Genomic DNA, 23,091 nt, shown 5'->3' with positions numbered 1-23,091 from the left:
AGGTGAGTTGGGGTCAAATGGAAGATACTCCAAAATGCGAATCTATCTAATCAATCGTTCAATAGTTGTCTCCAACTTTTGGGTCAGATAATTAATATTTTAGAAATACTCCAAGACACATCTAGATATCTCCCCCCAACTCCTGATAATGGACGCGCTCCCCTTCCTAACATGGTCGCGATATAGTCTGGGAACTCCCCAACAGTCTAATATTGTTGGACCCCTATACGCGCGGTCACCTGCTGGTTTACCCCGAAGCTGGCAGCAGCTATATGCCCCAATAGTTAGTTTAGTAGATAGGCGCAATCGCGGCTAGGTAGGTACCGAACTGTGACCCCAAATGCTACCTCAGTCCACATGCCACGCTGAGGGCAGATACATAGATAGATAGCGTGTAGTACAATCGAAGGGGGAAAACAGGTGATCTGATAAACATGCATGGTACTAGCAATATTGCATCATAGGGGTCATTCCTGTTGCCTTAGCATTTATGATCGTTGCCGAATACCGATTGTCCCCCCCTGATATGCCCATCTATCTACCAGTCTCAGTGGGTTACAAGACGAACGAACATACTGCGTCCGAATTAAGAACAGGGTACATGAATCACTATGTAGCTTATATACAGAATGTAGCTACATCACGAAAGCTTGACTACTCTTAGTCATGACTTAAGCATCGCGCCTGGCTTCGCCGGCATGACCGCGCCTTCTGCTGGTGTGTTCTTGCTCTTGAAGTCATCGCAGATCTGCTCCATCGTCACGAACTCCACGCACTCATGCTTCTTGAAATGTTCTATCAGTCTGTTTCAGAAAAGAGAGTGAGCGTCAGTCAGATGTTTTAAAAACACGCATAAGTGTGTAGCTGCTAACCTTGCTTACCTCTCATGCATCAGCAGCACCTGCGGCCGCCCCGACACGTCCGGATGAATAGTGATGGGAAAGACGAACTCGTCGTACCCCCTGTAGAAGTAGTCGAACTGGTCGCGCCAGAGGTCCTCGATGTCGCGCGGGTTAACGAAGCCGTGGCTGTTGGCGGCGCCCTTAATGAACATCATGGGCGGCAGGTCGTCGATGTACCAGCTAGCCGGGATCTCGACGAGGCCCGTCTCCTGGCCCTTGACGAGGGGCTTCATCCAGTCCGCCGCCTGCTTGGTGTAGTCAATGTTGGTCCACGTGTCGCCCGTGCGCAGGTAGTAGGCCTGGCAGTCGTGGTGGCTCATGCTGTGGTCGTACTCGATGCCATAGTCGAGCAGGAGCTGGCCGCCTTCTTTGCTGCATTCCCACCTGTATATGGGCGATAATAGTTTAGTAGAGATTCCGACAATACTAAGACCGAGGAAATACCACTGGGACGTGTACGTACCAAGGTGCGACACTACCTCTGGGCGGCTTGCCGGTGAACTCGGTAAGCATCTTGTATGTCTTATCGAGCACGTCCCGCTGCTGCTCAATGCTCATGTCCGACGGGTTCTCATGAGAGTATCCGTGCAGGCCAATCTCATGGCCAGCGTCCCGGACAGCCGCCATGTCCTCGGGGAACGTCTCCAGACTGTGCCCAGGAATGAACCAGGTTGTCTTTATGTCATACTTGGCGAACATTTTCAGAAGGCGCTGGACACCAATGGTGCCGGCAAAGAGACCTGTTCTCGGCTCATTAGCGACTGCGAAGACCAACTTGAACGCATGTTGCTGTACGTATCTACATACCTCTGCTGATATCGCTTGTCGACTCTTCCCCTCCATAGGAGCCAAGCCATCCGGCAACAGCATCCACGTCAACACCATAGCTGATCAGAACTCTCTTCTTGCCCATTTTGGTGGTTCACGCAAGGCGGATTTGGATATGGTCTCTGCAAAGCAAAACCGAGACTACAGTAGACAGAATCGAGTTGGTGGTTCAGCGATCAGAGCAACATCTTACAACATCTCCAGTGGGGGTTCTCACGCAATTAGTACATATAAACCACTATCAGGGGTCTAGTATCTGCCGGGTGCGTGGGCGATTGCGGGGAATGCGATAACATGACACAACAGAGGCTGATTTATCTTGGCACAGGATAGAACGTACCGAAGCCCAATTGGCATTGAAGAATCGGGATTCGGGATGAATTTCAATAGTTTGCAAATTAGATAGTGACTATGCAGGTAAGTGGGCATGTAGTTGGAGACTTGGGCTGATGCTGATAGGGGAGGGGTAGATGTTGGGGTTGAATTATTAGTTATTAGAGACTTAACCAGCAACCCCAAACCACCGCCTCCAGCTGAACCGTAGTTCAAGCAAGGAAGCTACAGGTCATACCCCTGTTAGTAGATATGGGGGAAAGTAGATATATTGGTGATAATGCATATTTTTCGGCCGTCAGCGCTGATTTTGTTGTACTAATAGTTAAAACAGATAATAGATATGCTTTCTGAAAATATCTATTTATAGGGGTCTATACAGGGGGTTTCGGATCCCTATACAGGCTGATTTTAGGTGTAAAATCTGACTTTCAGGGTCAACAGAACCCCCCCTCCCAACCAGCACCAGCACCACTATATGCATATAGCACCACCACATACAGTACTACCATATACAGCACCGGATACAGTATTATCGCAATTGGTGCTGTTGGCAGTGCTGTATGTGGTGGTGCAGAATCGAGGCCATTTGGGTGGGAAAATGCACCAATTCTGGAGCCCCATAAAAAGTCACGTGTAAGCCCTTAAGTAGATATGTTGGGGAAAACGCATAAATATTCGATGCCCGAGTCTCATCTATTAACAGGGGTAGGCCCTGTACTTGCAAAGAGCCAGGGTCACTTGACAATATACTTAATTAAGTCTGATCGAAAATGGGGTCTTCTGGAACCCCTGACCTGAATCGCATAATAGTCCGAAAGGGGCAAATCGACTATACCCACTTGCAGTAGTTCATGAGAGTTGCCCGTTGGGGTCTGGGAAAATCATCTCCAACCCCCCAATCCGGAAACTGGTTGGAGACACCACAGCCAAGACAGGCATTGCTTAGCTCACTACTTGGCTAGGTACGGGTAGCGTGTACCTTCCAAAGGGGCAGCGAGTAGACAGAAAGGAAAGATGTGATTCGCCTTACTTGCCCCTTGACTTATTCTTTATCAACTCGGTGTGTCTTCATGATGCAGAACCGAGCCGAGGCGACCTGATGGGGCGACCGAATGTAATATTCGCAAATAACATGCATTGCCTTCTGCAGATTTGGACTTCACCCTCCACCCTCGATCTCCTCAGCCCCAAGAGTCACCAAGTTACTGCCAGTGCACACACAGCATTGCCGACATGTCAGTATTTTTCAAAGAAGTGGGAGAGTAAGCAAGCCGGTAAAAGCAGTCGTTAGAGGCGTTGAGTTAATCTGATACTAGAGCCAACCCGGTCAAGAAGGGCGATGCCGAGGACTTATTGAAAGACCTTGGTGTAAAGATTGACCCAAAAGATTCAGATGATTACCACCAGCTCCTAGCTGCCGTGCATGACTGTGCCGAGCAGCTGTTAGAGCTACCGGATTACCAACCGGTGGCCGACTTGAAGAAATATCCTCGGGAGAACTTACACGTTCCTGCTGAGTCCGAACAAGTCTATGGCCATGCGTGGGCACACAAATTCCTCATCAAGGGCGAGCAGTCGAGCACGCTCTTAGCCGGTAAATCTGTCTGCCTGAAAGACTGTATTGCGGTGGCCGGCGTACCTCAATTATATGGCAGCGATGCTTTCCCTGCGTGGACCCCATCGACAGATGCCACTGTGGTGACACGCGTCCTTGATGCCGGAGCGGACATTCATGGCACGGCAGTATGCGAGAGCTTCTGCAACTCCACGTCTTCCTTCACTAGTGCTCAAGGTACTATCGAGAATCCATATAAGGAGGGCTATTCGGCAGGCGGGAGTACGTCCGGAGGTGCTGCGTTAGTTGCTGGAGGGGTCATGGATCTCGCTATTGGCACCGACCAAGGTGGCTCAATACGAGTCCCATCATCTCTTTGCGGATGTAGGTTCTAGCCCAAGACTGAGATGTACCCTATTGTTCAGCTGACCAAAACTCTAGGTGTTGGTATCAAGCCAACCCACGGGCTGGTCCCATATACCGGCGTAACCTCCGGGGACGCCGTTGATGATCACGTTGGCCCCTTGGCAAGAACTGTATTAGAAGCTGCGGCATGTCTCGATGCCATCGCAGGCTATGATGACATAGACGACAGATCTCTGGGCTCCGCGGCGCACGGTAGCTTCAAATTTCTTGAGTCCATTCAGTCCGTGGACACCTCTCCATTACCCCTCTCTGGACTTAGGATAGGTCTTCTCGCCGAAGGCTTTGATCAGCCAGTTGTCCAGCGCCGGGTTAAAGACACAGTACTCGCCGCTGCTAAGAAATTCGAGCAACTGGATGCGACTGTCGAAGAGGTTTCCGTTCCTGAGCACTTGGAGGGGCCGCTCATCTGGACTATCCAACAACGGATCTCCGGGGCTGCAGGTGTCCTGGCCAGGCCCATGGGCGAAGAGGGCTTTCTCTCACCGAATTCGAGCAGGCCCGGCTACCATGGACTGCCGATAATTTTGACAAACTGTTCCCTCGACCAAGAATACCGTGATAAACGGCATTTATCTGGCTAAAAGATTTCCTGGACTTTACGGCAAGTCCATCAACAGGGCGAGAAGAATTCGCGATGCTTATCAAAGAGCTTTCGAGCATTACGACGTTTTGATCATGCCCACGACCCCGTATGTCGCCCCGAAACATGGATCGCGCGAGTCACCCCGGTCTTGTTTCGAGCCTAGCATCGGGCTGACATCCAACACGGCCGTCTTCAATGTGACAGGTCACCCAGCCATGTCAGTCCCAGTCGGTTTTGCGCCGGCAAAAGAAGACCCCGACGTCCTTCTTCCTGTGGGTATGCAGATTGTTGGCGGGTTATGGCAGGAAAAGAAGATGCTGAGAGTTGGCCGGGCTTGGGAGAGCAACTTTGACTGGAAAGAGACTGAGTCAGGGCCAAGCCAAGCACCAATCTCGACGAATGGACGAGTGCAAGACGTGCTTTCGGAGGGCGAGGAAGTGGAGTGGATCGATGTAAATGTCCATGCCAATGCCAATGGGAAGCAACCACTTGAAGTTGATATCACTCCTAGGGAAGTCGCGGGGGTGGTGGCTGCCTAGAGACGACACCGAAGTAGCGAAATTAATTTGGTTTTACTTTTACCTTTACTTTTAGATAACTCAAATGGTATATTTCCAAATCGGCCAATATCCTCATTCCCCCCTTCCTCAAACGGGTATCTGATCAACATTGCCGTCCTTGGCTTCTGTCCCTCCACAGGGCCCATTCGTTCGATATATGAGAAGTTACTAGACCCCAAAATGAATGGGGCTCACTGTCCTCCTATGTTACCAGGTTTCTCACTCTGAGTAGCCAACGGGTATTCCTTGCAAAACGCAACCTTCTGAGTATCTAATTTATATGCACAATGGCTATGGGAGATTACTGCGAGATTGCTGCCACATCATGTGGTCAATCAATTGATCGTATATCCGCCATCCACAACCAATGCGTGTCCTTGGATGAACGACGCTTGAGATGAACACAGGAACAGGACGGCATCGGCAACCTCATCAGGAGTCCCCATTCTCTGCATTGGGGAAATATTGATGGCAGGCTTCAGTCTCTCCGTCACCTCCGCCGACCCTGTCGTCATGGGCGTCTCTATCACTCCAGGGCAGACGCAGTTCACTCGGATCCCGTCTTGAGAGTAATCTATGGCATCAGACCGAGTCATATTGATAATCGCTGCCTTCGAGGCGCAATACGGAGCTACAAAGGCGTCAGTCGCTCTTAGCTTGTACGAAACCGTCCATTATACTCACCTGCATTCGGCCGCGCAACAACGCCGAGTTGTGATGCAATGTTGACGACGGCACCTCTCTGTTTAGGGTGCGACGACAGGGGTCCCTGCTGCAGCATCTGTGATAGGGCTGCCCGCGAGGAGAGCCAGGTGCCTTTGTAGTTGACCTTCGTGATCAAGTCGAAGGCCGAGGTCTTGGTCTCATGGGACCGGAGGTTTTCTCCCAAATGCCCGCACAGTTTACCGCATAGTCGAGGCGGGAGAAGGTTTTGGAGATGTCTGCAACAAAGGAATTGACGAAGCCCTCATCAGATATGTCCCCTTCGCGACTTGTTATCTGGGTCTTGGGGTTAATATCAAGGATGGCATCCCGCGTGCTGTCCAGGGACTTTTTGTTGATGTCGGTTATGGCGATGCGAGAACAGCCGGACCGAGCAAACGCTTTCGCCACAGCAGCGCCAATGCCTGGAATGCATGAGCCTCATGAGGCCAATTTGGCAGCCGACAAAAAGGAGACTCACCAGTCCCACCAGCTCCAGTGATATAAGCAACACCAGGAAGTCGGAAGACGGCTCCAGCCATGATTTATCATGGTGTTGTTGATTATTTGAGATATTCAACTATACAGTGCCCAAGTTTGGTTCATACGGAACGACGACGACGGCATGGACGGGTTAACGCTGATTATCTACTTCTGGTAAGTAGGCAGGCAAGTCTCTGTGTCGGCATCAAACCAGCCACTCGGCCCAGGTCGGGCTTGTTACCCCAATTAGACAAATGGCCTTTTACGTTACGCATCTCCATACATTGACGGTCATCTGCCGACATCGTGCCCTTCTCATTGACCCGTGCCCACTTAGGCCAGATAAGAAGAAGTGGAGAAGCAGTTGTTCGCGAGTCATGGGAAATATTGGAGTGAAAGCGGACACTACCCCACTCGACGATCGTCAAGAGCGAGCCGAACGCTCCAAGTCAGCTTTAAGTCCCCCCCCATGTTCCCTCCACTTTCATTCTAACTCATCTCCAACATCCCCATCCTTCTCCTCCTCCAACATGGAGGCTCAGACGACTTCAGCCCAGCGACCCGGCGGCGGCGGCGCCAGCAACGGGCGCAGACGTCGTGGAGCGGCCGCCGGAGGGGGAACACACACATGTCCACATTGTGGCCGGACCTTCAAGCGTTCCGAGCACAAGGAGCGCCATGTGAGGACTCGTCAGTTTACCCCGGATTTTCCACTTGTCAATCTACCCCAGATTCCAGAGTCATGTCATGGCACGACACGTCAACTCTCGCCCGCTCGCTCTAATTCCCTAGTGGGAATAGAGGGGATATACCGAGGCTATGACTTTTGCGTGTGTGTGTGTAACAAAGCAAACGCACAGGGTAAAAACAAAACGAACATCTGCGCGCATTTACGCAAATGGCTATTTGCTTATCCTTGATGCTACCCTGAACGAACATGACATTGGCTCGATTCGAGGCCGTAGAGTGCTGATCGACCGGCAGACACGAAAGAAAAGCCGTTTATTTGCCACTGCGGAGCTGCATTTACACGACGGGACTTATTAACCCGCCACCAGCGAATTGCCTTGCATGAGAAGACGCCGGACGGACCACCGGATAATGCATCCGACAAAGGTCACCAAACATCAGGAGTCGATGACATGGCAGCTGCCGCAGCCGCAGCATCATTATCGGGAATGAGTATGAATCCGTGGGCGCATCAATCACAACAGCAGCCATTGGGCGCCAATGGTTATCGGACCGACCCGAGGCTGGATGACCCTCAGGGTATCATCGGCCAACCCTACCAACAACCTCTCCTGCCTCAGGAGTACTATGAGAACGGTGAGTTTTTGAGAGAGTGCGACTCGGTTTGGGTGAAATGTTTACTAATAAGAGATTAGGTCAAGATATGGCGGGGTTCGATCAATTCAGAGAATTTGCGAATTTCCTAGATGGCGTTGGGCTGCCGGCGGAATGGAGCCCGTATTTTCAGCCGGACACGGAGAACGAGCTGTTAGATCCCGAATTAAGGGATTCCAGGCCCGAGTCGGACCTGACGGCCCCCAACGGACGAGCTGGTACTCCGTTCAGCTATTGGCTCCCGTCGGCTCCAGAAAAGAGCAAGCTCTCGGAAGGCCAATCGGAACACAGTAAGTGCCGACTTTTTCTTTGCCGAGAGCGTTTGGCGCGTCTCCCTCACGTACCGAAACCCGACCCTCCTGCAACTTGCTTGAAATTAATAACACCGTTCCCAAGGTATCCATGTCCAGAATGGCTATCGAGTTGCAACATAACGCTTCTTGGCTACATGGAGAAGCAAGCTTGTCATATATCTGGTGCACTTGAACGGTGCACCGAGGAGCGGAGCCGAGGGCTCGGCTGCACATATGTTTATATGAACAAAAATAGGAATTGTTGCGCTGACTTTGCTGTTCTCTCTCCAAAGAACCTCGTGGTGTAGAGACGGTCTCGACACCGTTCAGAGTGACGGAGGATCAACGTGACTGCCTGGCTTCCCACTTAGAGTCCTTCCGAGATGTCATAGATGCCGATTTTGTACTACCGTCTCGCCATGCCCTTACGAGATACGTAACCTCGTACTTCCAAGGCTTCCACTTGCACATGCCATTCATCCACCAGCCAACATGGATGATGCACGAAACCGCACCAGAGCTTGTATTGGCGGTTGCCACCATGGGCTCGCAGTACTGCTTTGAACACCGCACGTCGGAGAGGCTATTCCGAGCCGGAAAAGCTGTGCTGATGGAAAGACTGTTATTAGAGAACTCGCGCTTCGGCCCAAAGACCAAGACGTTTTTGAACATTCATAACTACTGCCCAGTGGGCGGTGCCGACTGCAACTCGCACATGTCCGGAGTAGGTCGAGACCGCGGACCCTGGGCGCCCATTGACACGGTTCGCGCCCTGGTGATCCTGATGGGCTTTGCGACCTGGGAACGAAAGGAGAAGTTTGTGGTAGAGGCATTCTCTTTGCAAAGTCTGCTCGTACAGGTGCTGCGCGACATCGGATTGGACGAAGAACCGGAAGCGGGAGGCATCTCGGACCCAAAGTCGGCGTGGCTTGCCTGGGTCCATCACGAGTCTGTCCGTCGCACCAAGCTGATCTCGTTCACGTTCCTTCACACCCACAGCGTGGCATACAATGTGTACCCAGTGCTGCGCAGCAACGAGATCCACCTCCGACTGCCTTGCTGCACGGCAGAGTGGAAGGCTCTCTCTCCGGCCCAGTGGCAACTGGCACGATGCGAGACACGCAAGGAGCAGCTCAACTTTCAAGATGCGCTGTCGTCTTTGCTCCGGTTCGCTGACGGAACCGCGCCGCTGGAACCCATACCAACGCCTCTGGGCAACTATGTGCTGCTGCATGGTTTGCTCCAGAGGATCCATATTGTGCGAGACTTGTCACTTCCCATCATGGACCAGTCGGCTGCACTACCTCCGGAAGAAGTCAACAAACTAGAGTAAGTCACTGCTTGATCACTATGCAACCCCATACCATACCATTGCATTGCTTAACCTCTCCCCTGTTTTCCCCCCATTATAGGCGCGGCCTCCGTTCCTGGACCACGGGCTGGCAACAAGCCCCCGAGTCGAGCCTGGACCCGAACAACGAGAACGGCCCGATCCCGTTCACCTCGAGCTCGCTGCTGGGCCTGGCCTACGTGCGCATCTACCTGAATTTAGGTCCCTACCGCCAGCTCGAGACGCGCGACCCGGCCCGCATCGCGCGCGCCCTCGGCCGCGCGCCCCGCGTCGAGCGCAGCGACGGCGTCATCTCGGCTCTGCTGTATGCCGCCCACGCCCTCAGCGTGCCCGTCCGGTTGGGCGTCGACCGCGTCGCCCGCAGCCAGGCGTTCTTTTGGAGCGTAAGGCACTCGCTGAGCGGGCTCGAGTGCGCGGTGCTGCTGAGCAAGTGGTTGCTGTCGCTGCAGGAGTCGGGTGTGGAGGTGCCGTTGACTGGTAAGGAATCTATCTATGCTCTATCTGCCCCTTCTTCTCTTCCTTCCTTCTTCCCTCCTGCGCCTCCCCTCTTTCGTCTGTCCTACCTACATCAGAGACAGTAAAAAAGAGAGATGGAAGAAATCAATCAATTGTGTTTTGCTGATATGGAAACCCTACGACGACGACAGACAGCGAAGATCGCATCCTGCACTGGGTCCGATGCATCGTCGAAGAAGCCTACGCCGTCGTCGACTTCGATGACGACGACAACGACGACGGCTGCGGCGGCGGTGGCGAGGAACTGCTCGACGCCCCTACCGAGCCGGGCAGCCTCAGCCTCGCCGTGCTCAAGATCTGGGCCCATTTCTTCAAGAGCAACACCCAGTGGCCCTTCATCAATATCATCGGCAAGAGCCTGGAGAGGTACCGCGAGATCCTGCAACGCGGGGCGGCCATGTCCATGGCCACGGCCACCATGAATGGCGTCGCCACCACCAGCACCACCAGCAACAGCACCATTCAGACGGCGGTACCGCCGGTGGTGGCGTCGGTGCCGGCTTTGACGACGATGACGGCAACAACTACGACGAGTACTGCGTAAACCGTGAGAGCAAGAGCTCTGCAAGAAATGGGGAACTAAACAGGAGAGAGAATTATCCACTTATGACATAGATACCAGCCGCCAACTGCCCTGAAGATGGTTGTTGAAGTACTGGAGATATGGTAGATATATGAATGAATGACGGGTGAGTCGCGGCAGCACCCCCTTTTCTTTGTTGAAATGGAACCGTTTACTCATTATTACACAGGTGAATGAATATAGTCAATGGTTGGCGCGTCCTTAGAAAGGGATCGGACGGGATGAGGGAAGGATCTGAGGCGGGAAAAGCAACGAACCCTCCGAAAGGGGCAAGCATCTAGAGTCGGGACAGAGAAAGATCAGAGGTGTGCAAACACAAAAATGTTTAGTGCATGTATTGGTAGTATCAATATACCCCCGAGATTAGATGGATGTAGGTGTTGTATTATTATTCTTTGGGATTATGATGTTCCGTAATACTATATTTCGGTATAGTACATAGTTCGCGTGCCAGCCATGGTTGCTTGCTATTTACTCCTGAAGGAATCCGGATGATGATGTGTATCCTGCCCTTGTCCATCTCTATTCGCTTCCGCTTTTGTTCGCATAGTCAAGAATATCAACATACCACCACACACAAACGTAGCTCGAGTTGTTTTGTTGCCGGCTTGCTTCTTATGGTAATGTGTCCCAGTTTCATTCTCCCCCCATCCCGAACGGGTGGCGGCTGCCTACTACAATGCACACGCCTCGAAAACATTTCCAAATTTCGAGTCTGGACTGCGAAAGAAACCGATGGCCTTTTACCGCCGCCAGGACAGTGGAGTTTGCTCATGTGTCGATATACTCCTCCTCCAAGCTGCTTGCTTGCCACGCACTACTCCTTAGAAGCGCCTGCACCTTTGGCCCCTGCCAACTTAGCCTGCATCGTGGACGCCACCACGTCGACGAACTTATGTACGGACTCCTTGACGTTCTCGTAGCTCTCAGAGATTGTCATCGGTTCCTCCGATACCGTCTTGTTGTTCGTGTTCTCGTCGTTATTATTAACCTGCTTCTCAGCACCACGAGTTGTTGTCGTCACAGTTGCTGCTGTCTCTTCTTCCTCCTCCTCCCCCCTTCTCTTTCTCCTTCTTCTCCCCACCAAGCTCCCGTTTCTTCTTATTGGCTTCTTCCTCCTCCTCAGCCATCGCCGTCACCGCCGCAGCCGCAGCCGCAGCCGCAGCCGCAGCCGCAGCCGCCGCCTCCGGCGTAGGCGTGGTAGCAGCAATATCACCCTTACTGCCACTCTCCTCATGCCGCCCCCGCCGAGATGCATCCGCCCCAGCGCCTTAGCCGTCGCCGCGCTCGCCTTACTCATCCCCGACGACGCGAGCCCCGGCAGGCTGCGCCCGGCCTCGAGGATCATCGAGTCGTCGCCAAAGTACTTTTCCTTCTCGTGCACCAAGCGCGTCAGGTACGTCGTCTTCTTCGGCGGCGCGTCCGGGCCGCGCTGCCGGTTCTCGGCGCGGATCCGCTCGATCTCCGCCTCGAAGGCGCGGTCGTACAGGTTGAAGTCGACGCCCGTCGGCGAATCCGACACCACATCCGCGGGCGTCTCCTTGTGGTTGAACTCGTCGCGGCCGCCGAGGCCGATGCCGAGCAGGCGGGGCGAGTGGTCGGTGGGCTCGTGCGCGTGGCCCTTCTCGCCCGGAGGGGTGTCTGAACCTGAACCTCCTCCTGATCCTCTAGCCTGGCTGCTACTGGGATGGACGTTGGATGCCTTCCAGGCTTTGCGGGCCTCAACGATGTCGGCGGCCTCCTCCGCGACGGATTTGTGCCGTGGTCGGCCTGCGGGGGGAGGTGTTGACTGCTCCCTAGGTTCGGGTTGTTTGGGTTCAGGCTCTTTGGGATGGTAGGCCTCGTTCCACGTGACCATAGGCTTAACAGTCTGGTGGTTATTGGAAGGTGCATTGGGTATCTGTAGCGTCCTTGGCGTCCGCGGCGTCCTAGAGCCCGGGGTGCTTGGACGGCTCCTGGCCAGAAGCCCCTTGAATTTGTTGATAGCCATCATCTACCCACTGCGTTAGCCAGGCACTTTCTCTGAGGTTCTGTATGTACAGCTTACCACCGTGAGCATGTTGCTCATTTTCGGTGTGAAGGCATAGTTGACTTCAAGGTCGTTTGGCATATCAATCATGTCGGAACAGTTCTCCACCTCGGATAGTAGGGGATCGCTGCCGTTAAGAGTCACCCACGGGTGTTCCTATAATCGTCAGCAAACCAAGCCCCAAAGCGCATGTTATTGCAAGTCAAAGGCTCACTCTTATTTCCAACATGCATATCCTCCTGCTCGCATCCTTGTCGAGCAGCCGAGTAATCAGATCCCTGAATTTCGGGCCCTCTTCTGGGGGGATTTCCGGTTGATCGTTCCGAATCGCCTCGTACATATCTAGAACATTGTCCCGCTTGAAAGGCAGCCTGCCGTACTTGAGGCAGTACAGCGTTACACCCATGGCCCATATATCTGCTGCCTTGCCCGAAACATCCCCGTGCTTCGCTAAGCAGAGCTCGGGCGGTAGAAACGCTGGCGAGCCGGCGGATTTGGCCGTCATCATGGTGTCAGGCTTTTCGAAAAGCTCCGAGACACCGAAATCGACAATCTTCAGAACATCGTCCTCGGTAAGGAGTAGGTTGTCTGGTTTGATATCGCGGTGTATGACCCCCTGTGCGTGTACTGCGAGGTTTGGTTAGAAACCTAGCCTAGGCCTGAGACCGTTCCAAGTATGGATATACTTACAATACTCGATGCCCAGAATCAGGTCACGGAACCAATGCCGACATTGTTCTTCGGGGTAAGGGTCAGCGCCATCGTCCAAGCCGACCTTCATGACGACCCCTTTCTTGCACATCTCCAGCACCATCCATAAGGAGTCTTCCTCGGGGTCATCTAAGACCTCGATCAGCTGCACCAGATTTGGGTGGTTCAGCTTCTTCATGATGGCAATCTCCTCCCAAATCAGGAACAGAGCGTCCTTGGCCTCGGCGGCATCGTTCTGACTAAGCTGCTTCATGTGCGCCGGCCAGTGAGCACGCCCTCCCGCGCCCTCCCGGCGGAAAGCGGCCCGGCCTCCCAAACCCCGCGGCGGGAGGCCGCCGCAGAATATTGGACTGGGCCCTCTTCCGCAGTCGGGACTTGGAGAACTCTTTGATAGCCTAGATGGTAACATGGTAAGCCTTGTAGACTAAGTGCCAAGAACCACTCTTGGCCTGCCGAGCCATGCCCATTGGACTTGATGGTGCTGGACGGCCCGGCTCGGGGATTTGGGAATTGTCTCGTACAAATTCGACTCCGAACTGGTCTGTCGCGATGTGGACAGCACCGTAGGAGCCCCTGCCGATCTCCTCGCGGATGATGTATTGGTTTATTCGGAGCTTGGTGCCATCGGTATCGTCGCTAGTGTATTCGGAGCGTGCATTGAGAGTTTCCTGTGGCAGGTAATTAATTCAAGTCCCGTTCTTGTTTCTTGCTCTTGGCGTGCTGCGGCCACACCCGGTTCCAAGCCGGCCGCCTGCACGCAGCTTCGAAGCTTAGCACGCTGTACCCACCTTGACCTCGCGATGCTGCGAGGGTGTTCGCTTGTGGTGTCGCAACGGACTTTGGTATTGCTGAGCAGCAGGGGCAGAACTAAGGTCAAAGTATACATGTCAGCGACGTGTTATTTAGGGGTGCATCATCATCATCATCATCATCATCATGGCCAAGGGTGCAACGCAATGCGATGCGGGGTGGTGGTGGTGGTCGGAGCTGGATGGGTAGAAGAACTGAAGCTAGCTGGCTGGCTTACATGTGCGCCATGAGCGAGGGCCGCCGTTCCTTGGCAGAAGCACCATCGGCCTGAATGGAGATTGTCGGGGAGGCGAGAAGAGTCCTGATGTCTGGTTGTGCGGCATGGCCAATTTCTCGCGAGCTCGTGGTGTCGCTCCTGGTGCGCTCGGTCGGCGGTGCCTCAAGGGCGGCGGTTGGAGGGGCAGTCGCAGTGACGGGGTCCGTCATGGTTGCGGAGCTCTTTTGGCTCGCCTTAGAAGGGCGAGTCAGCAGCAGACTTCGGGGAGGGGGGGGGGGATGGGACGATTCAAAGTTTGTTGCCAAAAGGGACCCCGAGTGCCGAGAGAGTTGTTTGGAATAATATATATCCCTCTAGGTAAATAGGCGAAGACAAGAGAAGGGGGGAAGAAGTAGTAGTAGACGTTGAAATAGAAACGCCTTGTAGGCAGAAAGGCAGATCGATGGAGCAGGGGCCGGGAGCAGTCGAAACGTATTATCTAGGAAAATGCAACAATATTTTTGCCAGGCTCTCTCTTCTACCACAGCAGGGTGCAATGCGAGAAGGGAAAAGGCATCCACCATACTGCATTTTGTACTGCACTGTACCCCTACAGAGGGTGTCATGTTAGACATGTTCAGCCCAACGCCCAAGCTAATTCCCCATGGTAGCGAATCATGATGCTGTACGGGGGCAGCTTGACCCCTGCCCGCGTGCATCCATCTGCTAGTCAAATAGTCTGACATCCATCCCGGTCGTGGGCGGACGAGGATGGTTCTAACTTCTGAAGAACCGATATTGACGAGGCTGCGCCAGCAGATCACAATGGATGATCCCACGTTTAACTGACTCTGCACGGCAGTTACCTACCATCCTGCTGCAGTCAGTCGGTCACGTAGGTACATAGAGGTCATGGATGTATCACTGAAAAGAACATCAATGTTTGAAAGAAGAAGTAACCTAAGCACGGGAGTAATAAGGCACCCCGCGGGGCCGCGCTTCAGTGATACATGTACCTAGAAGGGGCCGATCCCGGCTAAGCGGCTCTCTGGCCAGGCGCACACCCATGGAAACTTGGGGGGCCGGGCCCAGACCAGAATCCGGCCAGCTCGAACCAGAGGGACCCTGGCCTTAAGGTTAATACAGGAGTCAATTGACGGACAACCTTACGGATACACTAAAACCGATCAAGAATATCGCATTGCCAAGTCACGTACTTACTTATCCAACAAGGCTGTGTGTGTACCTGCATTGCATAATCTACATCATAACCTATTTCATCGGCCTACAGCAACAAAGTCGAGTCATCCAACTACCTACTCGAGGAAGGCGACGACGATCCAACATTTTGACGAATATCGAACGAGACAACGAAACGACGACCCACGATCAGTGCATGGAGCGCGAGGCTGTTTGATTGACCGCGAGCAATGTAAATGCGACGAAGCCGGACTTGGGACACCCTTCTTCTTCTTCTTCTTCTTCTTCTTCTTCCTCCCTCTTCTTCCAGCCGCCGCCGACAACTCATCTATTCCTTGAATTATGCCGGTCCAGGTCTTTTCCTTTTACATCTTCGACCGACACAGTCAGTACAACCACCACCACCACCTGCCGTCATGCGTCCTCCTCCTCCTCCTCCTCCTTCCTCTTTCTCCTCCGGGGCATCGTGAGCTAACCATGGACGGCCTCCTCCTTCAACCCCAACAGCCGAGTGCGTCTACTCCAAACTCTGGATAGCCCCCCCGCCGCCGCGTCCCCTATCCACGCAACCCACGAGCAGCGACCACCGCCTTTCCACCTCACCCTCCCCGGCGGCGTTACACCCACACCGCCAATCCGCCCCCGCCGCGCCCCTCCCACCGACCTCTTCCAGAGCAACAGCAACAACAACGGCATCAGCGGCGGCGCCTACCGGGACAGCCGCAGCGCCGCGACGCGCGCCAAGGACGACGCGAAGCTGATCTTCGGCACCGTCTTTAGCTTGCGCAACATGGTGCGCAAGCTCGGCGGCGACGACGACGCCTTCATCAGCTACCGCACCGCCCAGTACAAGCTGCATTACTACGAGACGCCCTCGAGCCTGCGCTTCGCCATGCTGACCGAGCCGGGCGCCCTCAGCATGCGCAACGTCCTGCACCAGATCTACATCAACCTGTGGGTCGAGTATGGTGAGTTTGCCGCCTCCTGTTCCTTATGAATCAAGATGCTACTCAGACCCCGGGAAAGCTATATAACGTTTGTTGTCGGTATACAAGCTGCTAACGTGGTGATCCGCAGTTGTCAAAAACCCTCTATCGCCAGTCGAGCATAAGAACGGCGAAGGCGTGAGGAACGAGATGTTTGACATGGGGTTGGATAAGTTCGTCAGGGGCTTGATGTGATGGCAAGCAAAGGAACAATAAAATCAACCCGGAATAGACATGACGGGGGGAGAGAGCATGACGGGGAGAGAGAGAGGCATGCATCAACTTAATACTAGGGGAGGGGCCACACACACGCCCGCCTCTACTACGCATAATCCAGAGCCTGGGTCCCCGGTGTGACTCGGATGAAGTCTATAATGAGATACTGGGCTAGCGGCAAGATCTACCACGATATATGACCCCAAAGAAGGCCTCATGTGGCAGTAAATACTGGGCGTGGCCGGCAGGGGCGCATCCTCCCTGACCCGAGCCATAGGAAGGAGGGGGCCGCAGAGGAAACTACATTGAGCAGGCTGTGGGTGTCGGGAGCTTGCAACTACGAAAGTACACTGGTTTGTTGTGGCCTAGAAAAGGAAGATACATACATATATACTGGTGGTGTCTTTCTATATGCGCCAAGTCGCGACGCCGCCATTGCCCCCTGTATTGTATTGATACATTCAACTGCCTGCTTGTAACCATACATCTGATCTGGCCTTGGTATGTTGGCTCCTCCCGCATAATGCTTTCAAAAAACAAAAAGGATTATAATGTCATAATAACATCCCGTCAATCATCATCAAAAGCCAGCACCGTCTTGTCCGCCATCATACTCTATACAATGCTCCCCCCAAAGCCAGTTCCTCCCCACCGAACACACATGTAGGTAGTCAAAATACAATCCAGTTTCGAGTTCAATTAGACAACCCGCATTTATTTATGCGGCTACTGCTTCTGCTGTTGTTGCGAAGCCTTCTCCCACACACTCTCAAACGACATCTGCGAGGGTTCGGGATTGGGATCGACCAGAACCATACTCTCCTCCCCCACCGCCCCCCATCGCTACCCCCGTCGGCTTCTGACTGCTCTGCTCGAGATTTGACGCAGCCGTTGAGCTGCCGGCCAACTGCTGCTGCTGTTGCGATTGTTGACTTGCCGCCGCCGCCGCCACCGCCTCGTCCCCCTCGTTCTGTATCTCGTTCTCCCAGTTGCTCGAGTAGACGACCGCCGCGAAGGCCTCGAGGTCCGGCACCTGCTCCATGGCCTGCAGGTACTCATTGGGCATCATACCGTGGCCGACGGCGTGGGCCTGGCGCGTCAGCACCGACAGGATCTTGGGCAGCAGCACCACCTTGGCCGACTGCTCGGGGTCCTCCAGCTCCGGGATGGACGGGCTGAGGTGGACGGGCAGCTCGAAGGCCCCCGGCAGCAGCTTCTGCTGCTGCAGGACCGTGAAGCCCGCGTCCAGGACCAGCGTCAGCACGTGCGAAAAGGCGGGCGACTCGACCAGGTCCGACGTCTCGTCCAGCAGCCGCCGTAGGGATGAGGCCGAGGAACCCGTTGTCGTTGTTTGTGCACCAGCCCCGCCTTGGGACTGCGTCTCCGCGGTCGCGCTCTCGCCAAGCACGCCCGACTCCCGGAGGACGTGGTCCTCCATGTCGCGCGGGGGCAGGACTATGGACAGCCACTTGGATCCCCTCTGCTCGCCCTTTTCAAGGTCGCGGTCCCCTCGATCTTCTTGCGCACCTCGAAGGTGAGCTGCGTGAACGTGTCGTAGCTCAAGAGGTCCCGCGGGCTGAGGTGGCCGAAGACGTCGCGCACGGCCTCCTCGACCCGCCGGCCCAGCTCCTCCCAGCCCTTGTTCAGCAGCCACCAGCTGAAGGTCAGGTACTTCCGGTTGATGTCGAAGTCGCTGCCGTAGACCTGGTGCTCCGGGTCGTTTTCGTCGTCATTGTTCTCTTAGGCTTATCGTGGACTGGGCGGTCCCCGTCGCGAGCGAGATGACGCTCGAGAGGTAGCTCCGGCGGCCCAGGAGGTTGAGTTGGACCCTGGTGAGCATCGTGAGGAGGGCGAGCGTGTATACTAGTGTGTAGGCGCGGGTAATGGCTAAAACAAACCCTAATGGTCAGCCGCTGTCTCTTTTGAATATCAATTCGTCCTTCAATGCTTCACCGACTTACAGCTTATCGTTAAGTCGTCCCACAGCTGTCGCTTCGTCCTCCGCGGCTTCGGCGCAGGGGTTTGCCCGCCGTCTTGAGCCCCATCGCCCGTTTGGGACGACGGAGGAAGCGTCATTTGGCTGGCATGCACTTCCGCTCTCGCTCTGTAGGCTCGCGACGCTCTTGCCCTCCTCCCCCTCGGTCAGGGTGGTATCCGCTATACTCGGCGGTGCCGCATTGGAGTCGCCGCTGCGCGTACTCTTGGCCGCGCTCTTCATCTGCTGGATCTCCAGCGTGATCTTCTCGGTGTTCATCGCTTCCAGGATGTTGGCCGTGGCGGTGGGCAGGAGGGCGAGGACGGTGAAGGTGCAGTCCTCTTGGTTCTGTTCGAATCGCCGCCGAAGGCTATAACGCGACAAAGGTCGTTGGTCAGTTCAAAGGGGGAGGGCTTCTGGATGGATGGCGACATCAACGGGGAGACGTACTTTTCTTTGGCGATGCGGTCGCTACTCATGCGCTCGCGCGCATCGTTGATTTTGTTGAGGACATATTGTGTGGCTAGAAAACCAGCGCCGACGACGCCGACGCCGATTGCGACGGGCGTCCTATTGCGGCGAAACCACCGTCTCGTCGCGGAGAACATCGTATTGCGGTAACTGCCCCAAGAACACGGACATGCACAGGTTCAGGTTACAGGCGAGCTATTGAAATATCATGGGAGATTTGAAGAGAGATAAACCAAAAACAAACAACAATAAAAACTTGAGAATTGGGTATGTGAGTGAGTGAGTGAGTGAGTGATCAGAAGCTCTGCAGTGGGATTGGAGCTCTACACGTGTAAGCCATCATCGACTTATCGACGGTTTGTGTCAAAGCCCAGCCTTCTTCTTGGCCGTGATAAACTTATGAGCTCGTGCCTACAACTCGCGTCTCTGCGGCTAAAAGTTTAGGTACCTTTCTAATACCCCCTAACGTAACACCCCAACACCCCCGGCTCGGTACTTCTGGGGGGTCACCTTGGGCCTCGGCATGGGGTAACGGGGCACGTATTTGGCCAGGCTGCTTCCCCCGTGACAGCCACAACGAGGCTTGGTTGATTGATTGATTGATCACTGATAAGGATTGATGCATGTACTGATCATCGTCATCCGCGCTGTAGGGCAGAAAACGGGCAAGGTTGTCCAGTGTAGGGGCTGTACTTTACTGCCCGTACTCAATGGCAATCAGAAGCTCCCGCAGCTCAGCTCCACATTGACGTTGACGCCACCAACCTTTGTGACCCCTCCAAAACGTAAGCTGCGTATATCGGATCTTCGAGAACGAAAGCGATACAGGAAGGAAAGGAGAAAAGCCATCGCGAAGTAGAGTCAGCCAGCCAGTCAGTCATGTCTCTGGCCCAACAATCATAGAGAAGTAGTCAACAATACGCAATTCGCATCTACTAAATACGTACCCACACACACTACTTCTCGTCCTCGTCTTTCCTCACCCGGGCTCTATGTGAGCCGAACACGGTATCGCATCCATTCTCCATCCTTGGGCAACGACAATGGACCCTCAACAGAACCCCCAGGAGTTCATACTCGACGCCTTTGTCGACCCCACGTCGGTTCGCGATGTTGTTGGAGGTACGAAGATATGAGAATAGCCCCTTTTCCCTCATATACCCGGCCCCGAGGACAAATACGAGATGCCTACGGGGCGACGGAGCAAGCCGTCGCACCATGAACCTATTGAAAGGAGTTGACGGCATGGGTTGTGATCTTACATATCCGCAGTATGACATAAATTAACTTTTCCGCCGCAGGCATCCTCCACACCATCTTCTTCCACCGCTTCTTCCCCTGCCTCGCCCCCGAGACGCGCGAGGTCCTGGCCTGTCGCTCCCCCTACGTCAACGACGCCGAGCTCGACACCATGATCGCCAAGCGCACGGGCGAGCTGCACCGCGAGGTCGTCCTCACCAACAACAACACCTCTCATAATGGCGGCGGCGGTCGGGGCACCATCTCGGTCCAGTTCCTCGAGAAGAAGCGGCGCAAGACGTGGTACATGCGGCCCTCGGTCGACGAGGAGGTCTGCTGGGAGCGCTGGACCGTCAAGGTGACGGTCGCCGAGCCCAAAGACGGAGACGGGTGCGTTACTTTGCCCTTTCCCCTTTTCCCTTTCTTTCGTATGCATGTATGTATGTATAACTTGCAAGCTATCTAACATTCCCCCCGTCGCAAAACAGAGAGGGCCAAGGTGCGCAACGCCATGGAGACGACCCTGCGCGGCACCGTCCTGAAGATCGTCGACATCGTCAACCAGCAGAAGGACCACATCCCGCCCATCACGACGACGGACGCGAACCCCTTCCCCTACCAGATCGTCGTGAACCAGAAGGAGGACAGCAGCGGCTGGGCCACCCGGATGGGCATTTATTAAGTATGGGGAGAGAAGTGGCATGTTTCTTATGTAGGGTGGCCTGGCTCTTCGTCATGATGGAAGCAGTACTAGTACTGCTGCTATACATGCTTACTTTCGGCGCACGTCTTTATTTTATTTATCGTTTCGTCAATGGCAAAGGAACGGGCGGCATTTGGGCTTCTCTCGGCGTTGGTGATGGAATTGGGCCTGCTCATGGCAAACTCGGATATATATATATATATGTTTTGTTTCTACGGCGGGAACTACTGGCTTGGGTGTGTTTGAAACTACACAAAGAGCCAGGGTTGAATTGATCGATTGATACCCCTTACGAGAATGTTGAGCTCTGAAAAGCCGTCTGATGTTGATATACGTCGTGAATTTGCTCAGAGAGTCCAAGGTTGGACTGACATGATTGTAGATTCACTCAGGACGAACCTCCGGAGTACGGTTACGGACCTGATGGATGAGAAGCGATCGTCAAGCCCTTCTCGGTCTCCGCCTACCACAACCAGCAAGCTGTAAGGTAGGACGATAGATAGTCTTGAGGGATGCGTTTACTTCATGTCATAAAACATCGAAGTGGAGTTAAGGTAAAATCTCAAGAGTTCATTTGTATTGAACGACATCAATGTGTTGTAAAAGCAAAAGCAAATTCTCAATAGGAGATATCCGCCAACGACACCAAATCGATTCGCCATGCCGCAATGATTCATTCCAAGAAAGGACAAACATACTCGTCTCTTCACATGCCGTTGCTACAAGACTCCAAACAAAAAGACCAAATCAACATGTTCCCATACTCGTAATCCATCTCTTGCCTCTTCTCGCCTCAGTAGATATCCCGCACAGTTGCACATACGCCGCTGCTCCCTAATGCTCTTCAGAGGATTACCGTTACCCAATAGGATTAAAGTAGGTAGGGTGTCCAGAGGTGATGGGTGAATTCCATCCAAACTCGCTCGCAAAAAAACAGGACCAAAAACAAAGATTGTAAGCCAAATTCGATCGACATGCAAGGCGTCGATATGTACCCAGGCCACGTAGCGTCATTATACTTGGAAAAACAATGGACAAGAATGCCGTGAGGCGAGGAGTTTTTTCGCCAGTCTATATTAGTCTGCGTCTTTCGTAAGACGACAAGGGAGTGTCTATGGCATCTCCAAGACAGCAGACAAGATGTGTTGTAGTCGTTCATTCATAAATCGTCAGAAGTCCAAGGATGGAGCAAGAGCGCTGGGCTCTGCAGAAGAGTATTAGAAGGTGGTGGTGAAACTCCTGCCAAGCCCGGGCTTCGAGGCCCTGGTTGGTGCGGCGGTGTTGCTTGAGCTGCCAATCTTCTCGAACCCTTGAAGAATGTCAAGTCCAGCGCAGTTTTCATCGTTCTCGTCGAAGAAGTGGCTCGAACAGAAATCGTCCATTGGGTTCCAGTCGCCGGTGTTCTTGATGGGAGATTGCATGAACACCTTGCTTGGCGACGACATTCCCTCGAACACTTTGCTTGGCGTCTCGTACGGTAGAGCAGCTTGGTTATGAAACTTCGGCGGAGCTGGCGTGAGGTTCTTGGACACATTGCCGGTAATCTCGCCAAGAGCGCTGGCGGAATGGGCCCGGTCCATGCGCAGTCTCTTAACCGAGCGCTTGATAGGTGACCCGGCCTCTATAGCAGCGGGGAAGAATGAATCGAGGTTGCCATCCTGGAAGATATCGAAGCTGGTTCCATCATGAACAAAGTCGCCGAAGTTAAAGAACGAATCGTCAACGTGGAACGCAGGGCTTCCCGATGTCAAACCGTCCGTCAGGTTGTTTACACGTCGCAAAGGCGAGTTCAACATGCTGCTGACTTTGTCCCGGTGGAGACGCAAGTTGGTATTGGGGGATACCGAAGGCGGAGGCCTAGTTGGTGCCTTGATCTTGACGGCAGGGGTCAAGGGAGGAAGCATTTGGTTTGACTCATGAGTCTGCCGAAGTGGGGATGAGGACGGGGGCACGAAGCCGTATGAACGGCTCTTACTCGGACTGTCATACGAAGAAGCCCGGAGGCGTGCAATCTCTTCCTCGGCCCTCCCGCGCTTGATTCGGGGACGGTCCGCTTCAGAAGTGAGGTTTCGTGAGCCTTGGTTCGGACGCAT

General features: G+C 54.0%; 13 protein-coding genes across 13 annotated transcripts; 5 read left to right on the top strand and 8 right to left on the bottom strand.

Moving 5' to 3' along the window:
* Positions 1 to 664: 664 nt before the first annotated feature.
* Positions 665 to 1,815, bottom strand: PG994_010097 (uncharacterized protein; the record flags this gene model as incomplete). Its single annotated transcript, XM_066861506.1, has 4 exons — positions 665 to 803; positions 882 to 1,286; positions 1,366 to 1,642; positions 1,710 to 1,815. 4 exons carry the CDS (start codon positions 1,813 to 1,815, stop codon positions 665 to 667), a joined length of 927 nt encoding a protein of 308 aa, XP_066710616.1.
* A 1,484-nt stretch (positions 1,816 to 3,299) lies between these two features.
* PG994_010096 (amidase signature domain-containing protein) lies at positions 3,300 to 4,628 on the top strand (the record flags this gene model as incomplete). The annotated part of the gene is made up of 3 exons (XM_066861505.1): positions 3,300 to 3,328; positions 3,383 to 4,005; positions 4,063 to 4,628. 3 exons carry the CDS (start codon positions 3,300 to 3,302, stop codon positions 4,626 to 4,628), a joined length of 1,218 nt encoding a protein of 405 aa, XP_066710615.1.
* A 94-nt stretch (positions 4,629 to 4,722) lies between these two features.
* On the top strand, positions 4,723 to 5,169 carry PG994_010095 (Amidase; the record flags this gene model as incomplete). The annotated part of the gene is made up of 1 exon (XM_066861504.1): positions 4,723 to 5,169. The coding sequence occupies one exon, from the start codon at positions 4,723 to 4,725 to the stop codon at positions 5,167 to 5,169; it is 447 nt and encodes a 148-aa protein (XP_066710614.1).
* Positions 5,170 to 5,525: 356 nt separating this feature from the next.
* PG994_010094 (Carbamoyl-phosphate synthetase- large subunit- ATP-binding protein) lies at positions 5,526 to 6,434 on the bottom strand (the record flags this gene model as incomplete). The annotated part of the gene is made up of 4 exons (XM_066861503.1): positions 5,526 to 5,821; positions 5,875 to 6,052; positions 6,097 to 6,317; positions 6,374 to 6,434. 4 exons carry the CDS (start codon positions 6,432 to 6,434, stop codon positions 5,526 to 5,528), a joined length of 756 nt encoding a protein of 251 aa, XP_066710613.1.
* A 471-nt stretch (positions 6,435 to 6,905) lies between these two features.
* Positions 6,906 to 10,423, top strand: PG994_010093 (C2H2 type zinc finger domain-containing protein; the record flags this gene model as incomplete). The annotated part of the gene is made up of 6 exons (XM_066861502.1): positions 6,906 to 7,205; positions 7,341 to 7,701; positions 7,761 to 8,009; positions 8,306 to 9,341; positions 9,425 to 9,915; positions 10,011 to 10,423. The coding sequence occupies 6 exons, from the start codon at positions 6,906 to 6,908 to the stop codon at positions 10,421 to 10,423; spliced, it is 2,850 nt and encodes a 949-aa protein (XP_066710612.1).
* Positions 10,424 to 11,597: 1,174 nt separating this feature from the next.
* On the bottom strand, positions 11,598 to 12,452 carry PG994_010092 (Calcium/calmodulin-dependent protein kinase kinase cmkC; the record flags this gene model as incomplete). The annotated part of the gene is made up of 1 exon (XM_066861501.1): positions 11,598 to 12,452. The coding sequence occupies one exon, from the start codon at positions 12,450 to 12,452 to the stop codon at positions 11,598 to 11,600; it is 855 nt and encodes a 284-aa protein (XP_066710611.1).
* Positions 12,453 to 12,693: 241 nt separating this feature from the next.
* Positions 12,694 to 13,611, bottom strand: PG994_010091 (CAMKK/CAMKK-META protein kinase; the record flags this gene model as incomplete). Its single annotated transcript, XM_066861500.1, has 2 exons — positions 12,694 to 13,118; positions 13,182 to 13,611. The coding sequence occupies 2 exons, from the start codon at positions 13,609 to 13,611 to the stop codon at positions 12,694 to 12,696; spliced, it is 855 nt and encodes a 284-aa protein (XP_066710610.1).
* Positions 13,612 to 14,225: 614 nt separating this feature from the next.
* On the bottom strand, positions 14,226 to 14,438 carry PG994_010090 (uncharacterized protein; the record flags this gene model as incomplete). Its single annotated transcript, XM_066861499.1, has 1 exon — positions 14,226 to 14,438. The coding sequence occupies one exon, from the start codon at positions 14,436 to 14,438 to the stop codon at positions 14,226 to 14,228; it is 213 nt and encodes a 70-aa protein (XP_066710609.1).
* A 1,386-nt stretch (positions 14,439 to 15,824) lies between these two features.
* On the top strand, positions 15,825 to 16,589 carry PG994_010089 (uncharacterized protein; the record flags this gene model as incomplete). Its single annotated transcript, XM_066861498.1, has 3 exons — positions 15,825 to 15,874; positions 15,916 to 16,376; positions 16,510 to 16,589. The coding sequence occupies 3 exons, from the start codon at positions 15,825 to 15,827 to the stop codon at positions 16,587 to 16,589; spliced, it is 591 nt and encodes a 196-aa protein (XP_066710608.1).
* Positions 16,590 to 17,379: 790 nt separating this feature from the next.
* PG994_010088 (uncharacterized protein) lies at positions 17,380 to 18,048 on the bottom strand (the record flags this gene model as incomplete). Its single annotated transcript, XM_066861497.1, has 1 exon — positions 17,380 to 18,048. The coding sequence occupies one exon, from the start codon at positions 18,046 to 18,048 to the stop codon at positions 17,380 to 17,382; it is 669 nt and encodes a 222-aa protein (XP_066710607.1).
* A 17-nt stretch (positions 18,049 to 18,065) lies between these two features.
* Positions 18,066 to 19,193, bottom strand: PG994_010087 (Peroxisomal biogenesis factor 3; the record flags this gene model as incomplete). Its single annotated transcript, XM_066861496.1, has 4 exons — positions 18,066 to 18,349; positions 18,439 to 18,497; positions 18,572 to 18,955; positions 19,036 to 19,193. 4 exons carry the CDS (start codon positions 19,191 to 19,193, stop codon positions 18,066 to 18,068), a joined length of 885 nt encoding a protein of 294 aa, XP_066710606.1.
* A 906-nt stretch (positions 19,194 to 20,099) lies between these two features.
* PG994_010086 (uncharacterized protein) lies at positions 20,100 to 20,977 on the top strand (the record flags this gene model as incomplete). The annotated part of the gene is made up of 3 exons (XM_066861495.1): positions 20,100 to 20,178; positions 20,358 to 20,723; positions 20,784 to 20,977. The coding sequence occupies 3 exons, from the start codon at positions 20,100 to 20,102 to the stop codon at positions 20,975 to 20,977; spliced, it is 639 nt and encodes a 212-aa protein (XP_066710605.1).
* A 1,238-nt stretch (positions 20,978 to 22,215) lies between these two features.
* Positions 22,216 to 23,091, bottom strand: PG994_010085 (forkhead box protein L2; the record flags this gene model as incomplete). The annotated part of the gene is made up of 1 exon (XM_066861494.1): positions 22,216 to 23,091. One exon carries the CDS (start codon positions 23,089 to 23,091, stop codon positions 22,216 to 22,218), a length of 876 nt encoding a protein of 291 aa, XP_066710604.1.

The sequence above is a fragment of the Apiospora phragmitis genome, assembly GCF_038363925.1.
Source record: "Apiospora phragmitis strain CBS 135458 chromosome Unknown utg000010l:1.0-9815664.0:1.0-9183399.0, whole genome shotgun sequence".
NCBI lineage: Eukaryota > Fungi > Ascomycota > Sordariomycetes > Amphisphaeriales > Apiosporaceae > Apiospora > Apiospora phragmitis.
Note: the sequence above shows the minus strand (reverse complement) of the source record. Positions and strands in the feature narration are given on the sequence as shown.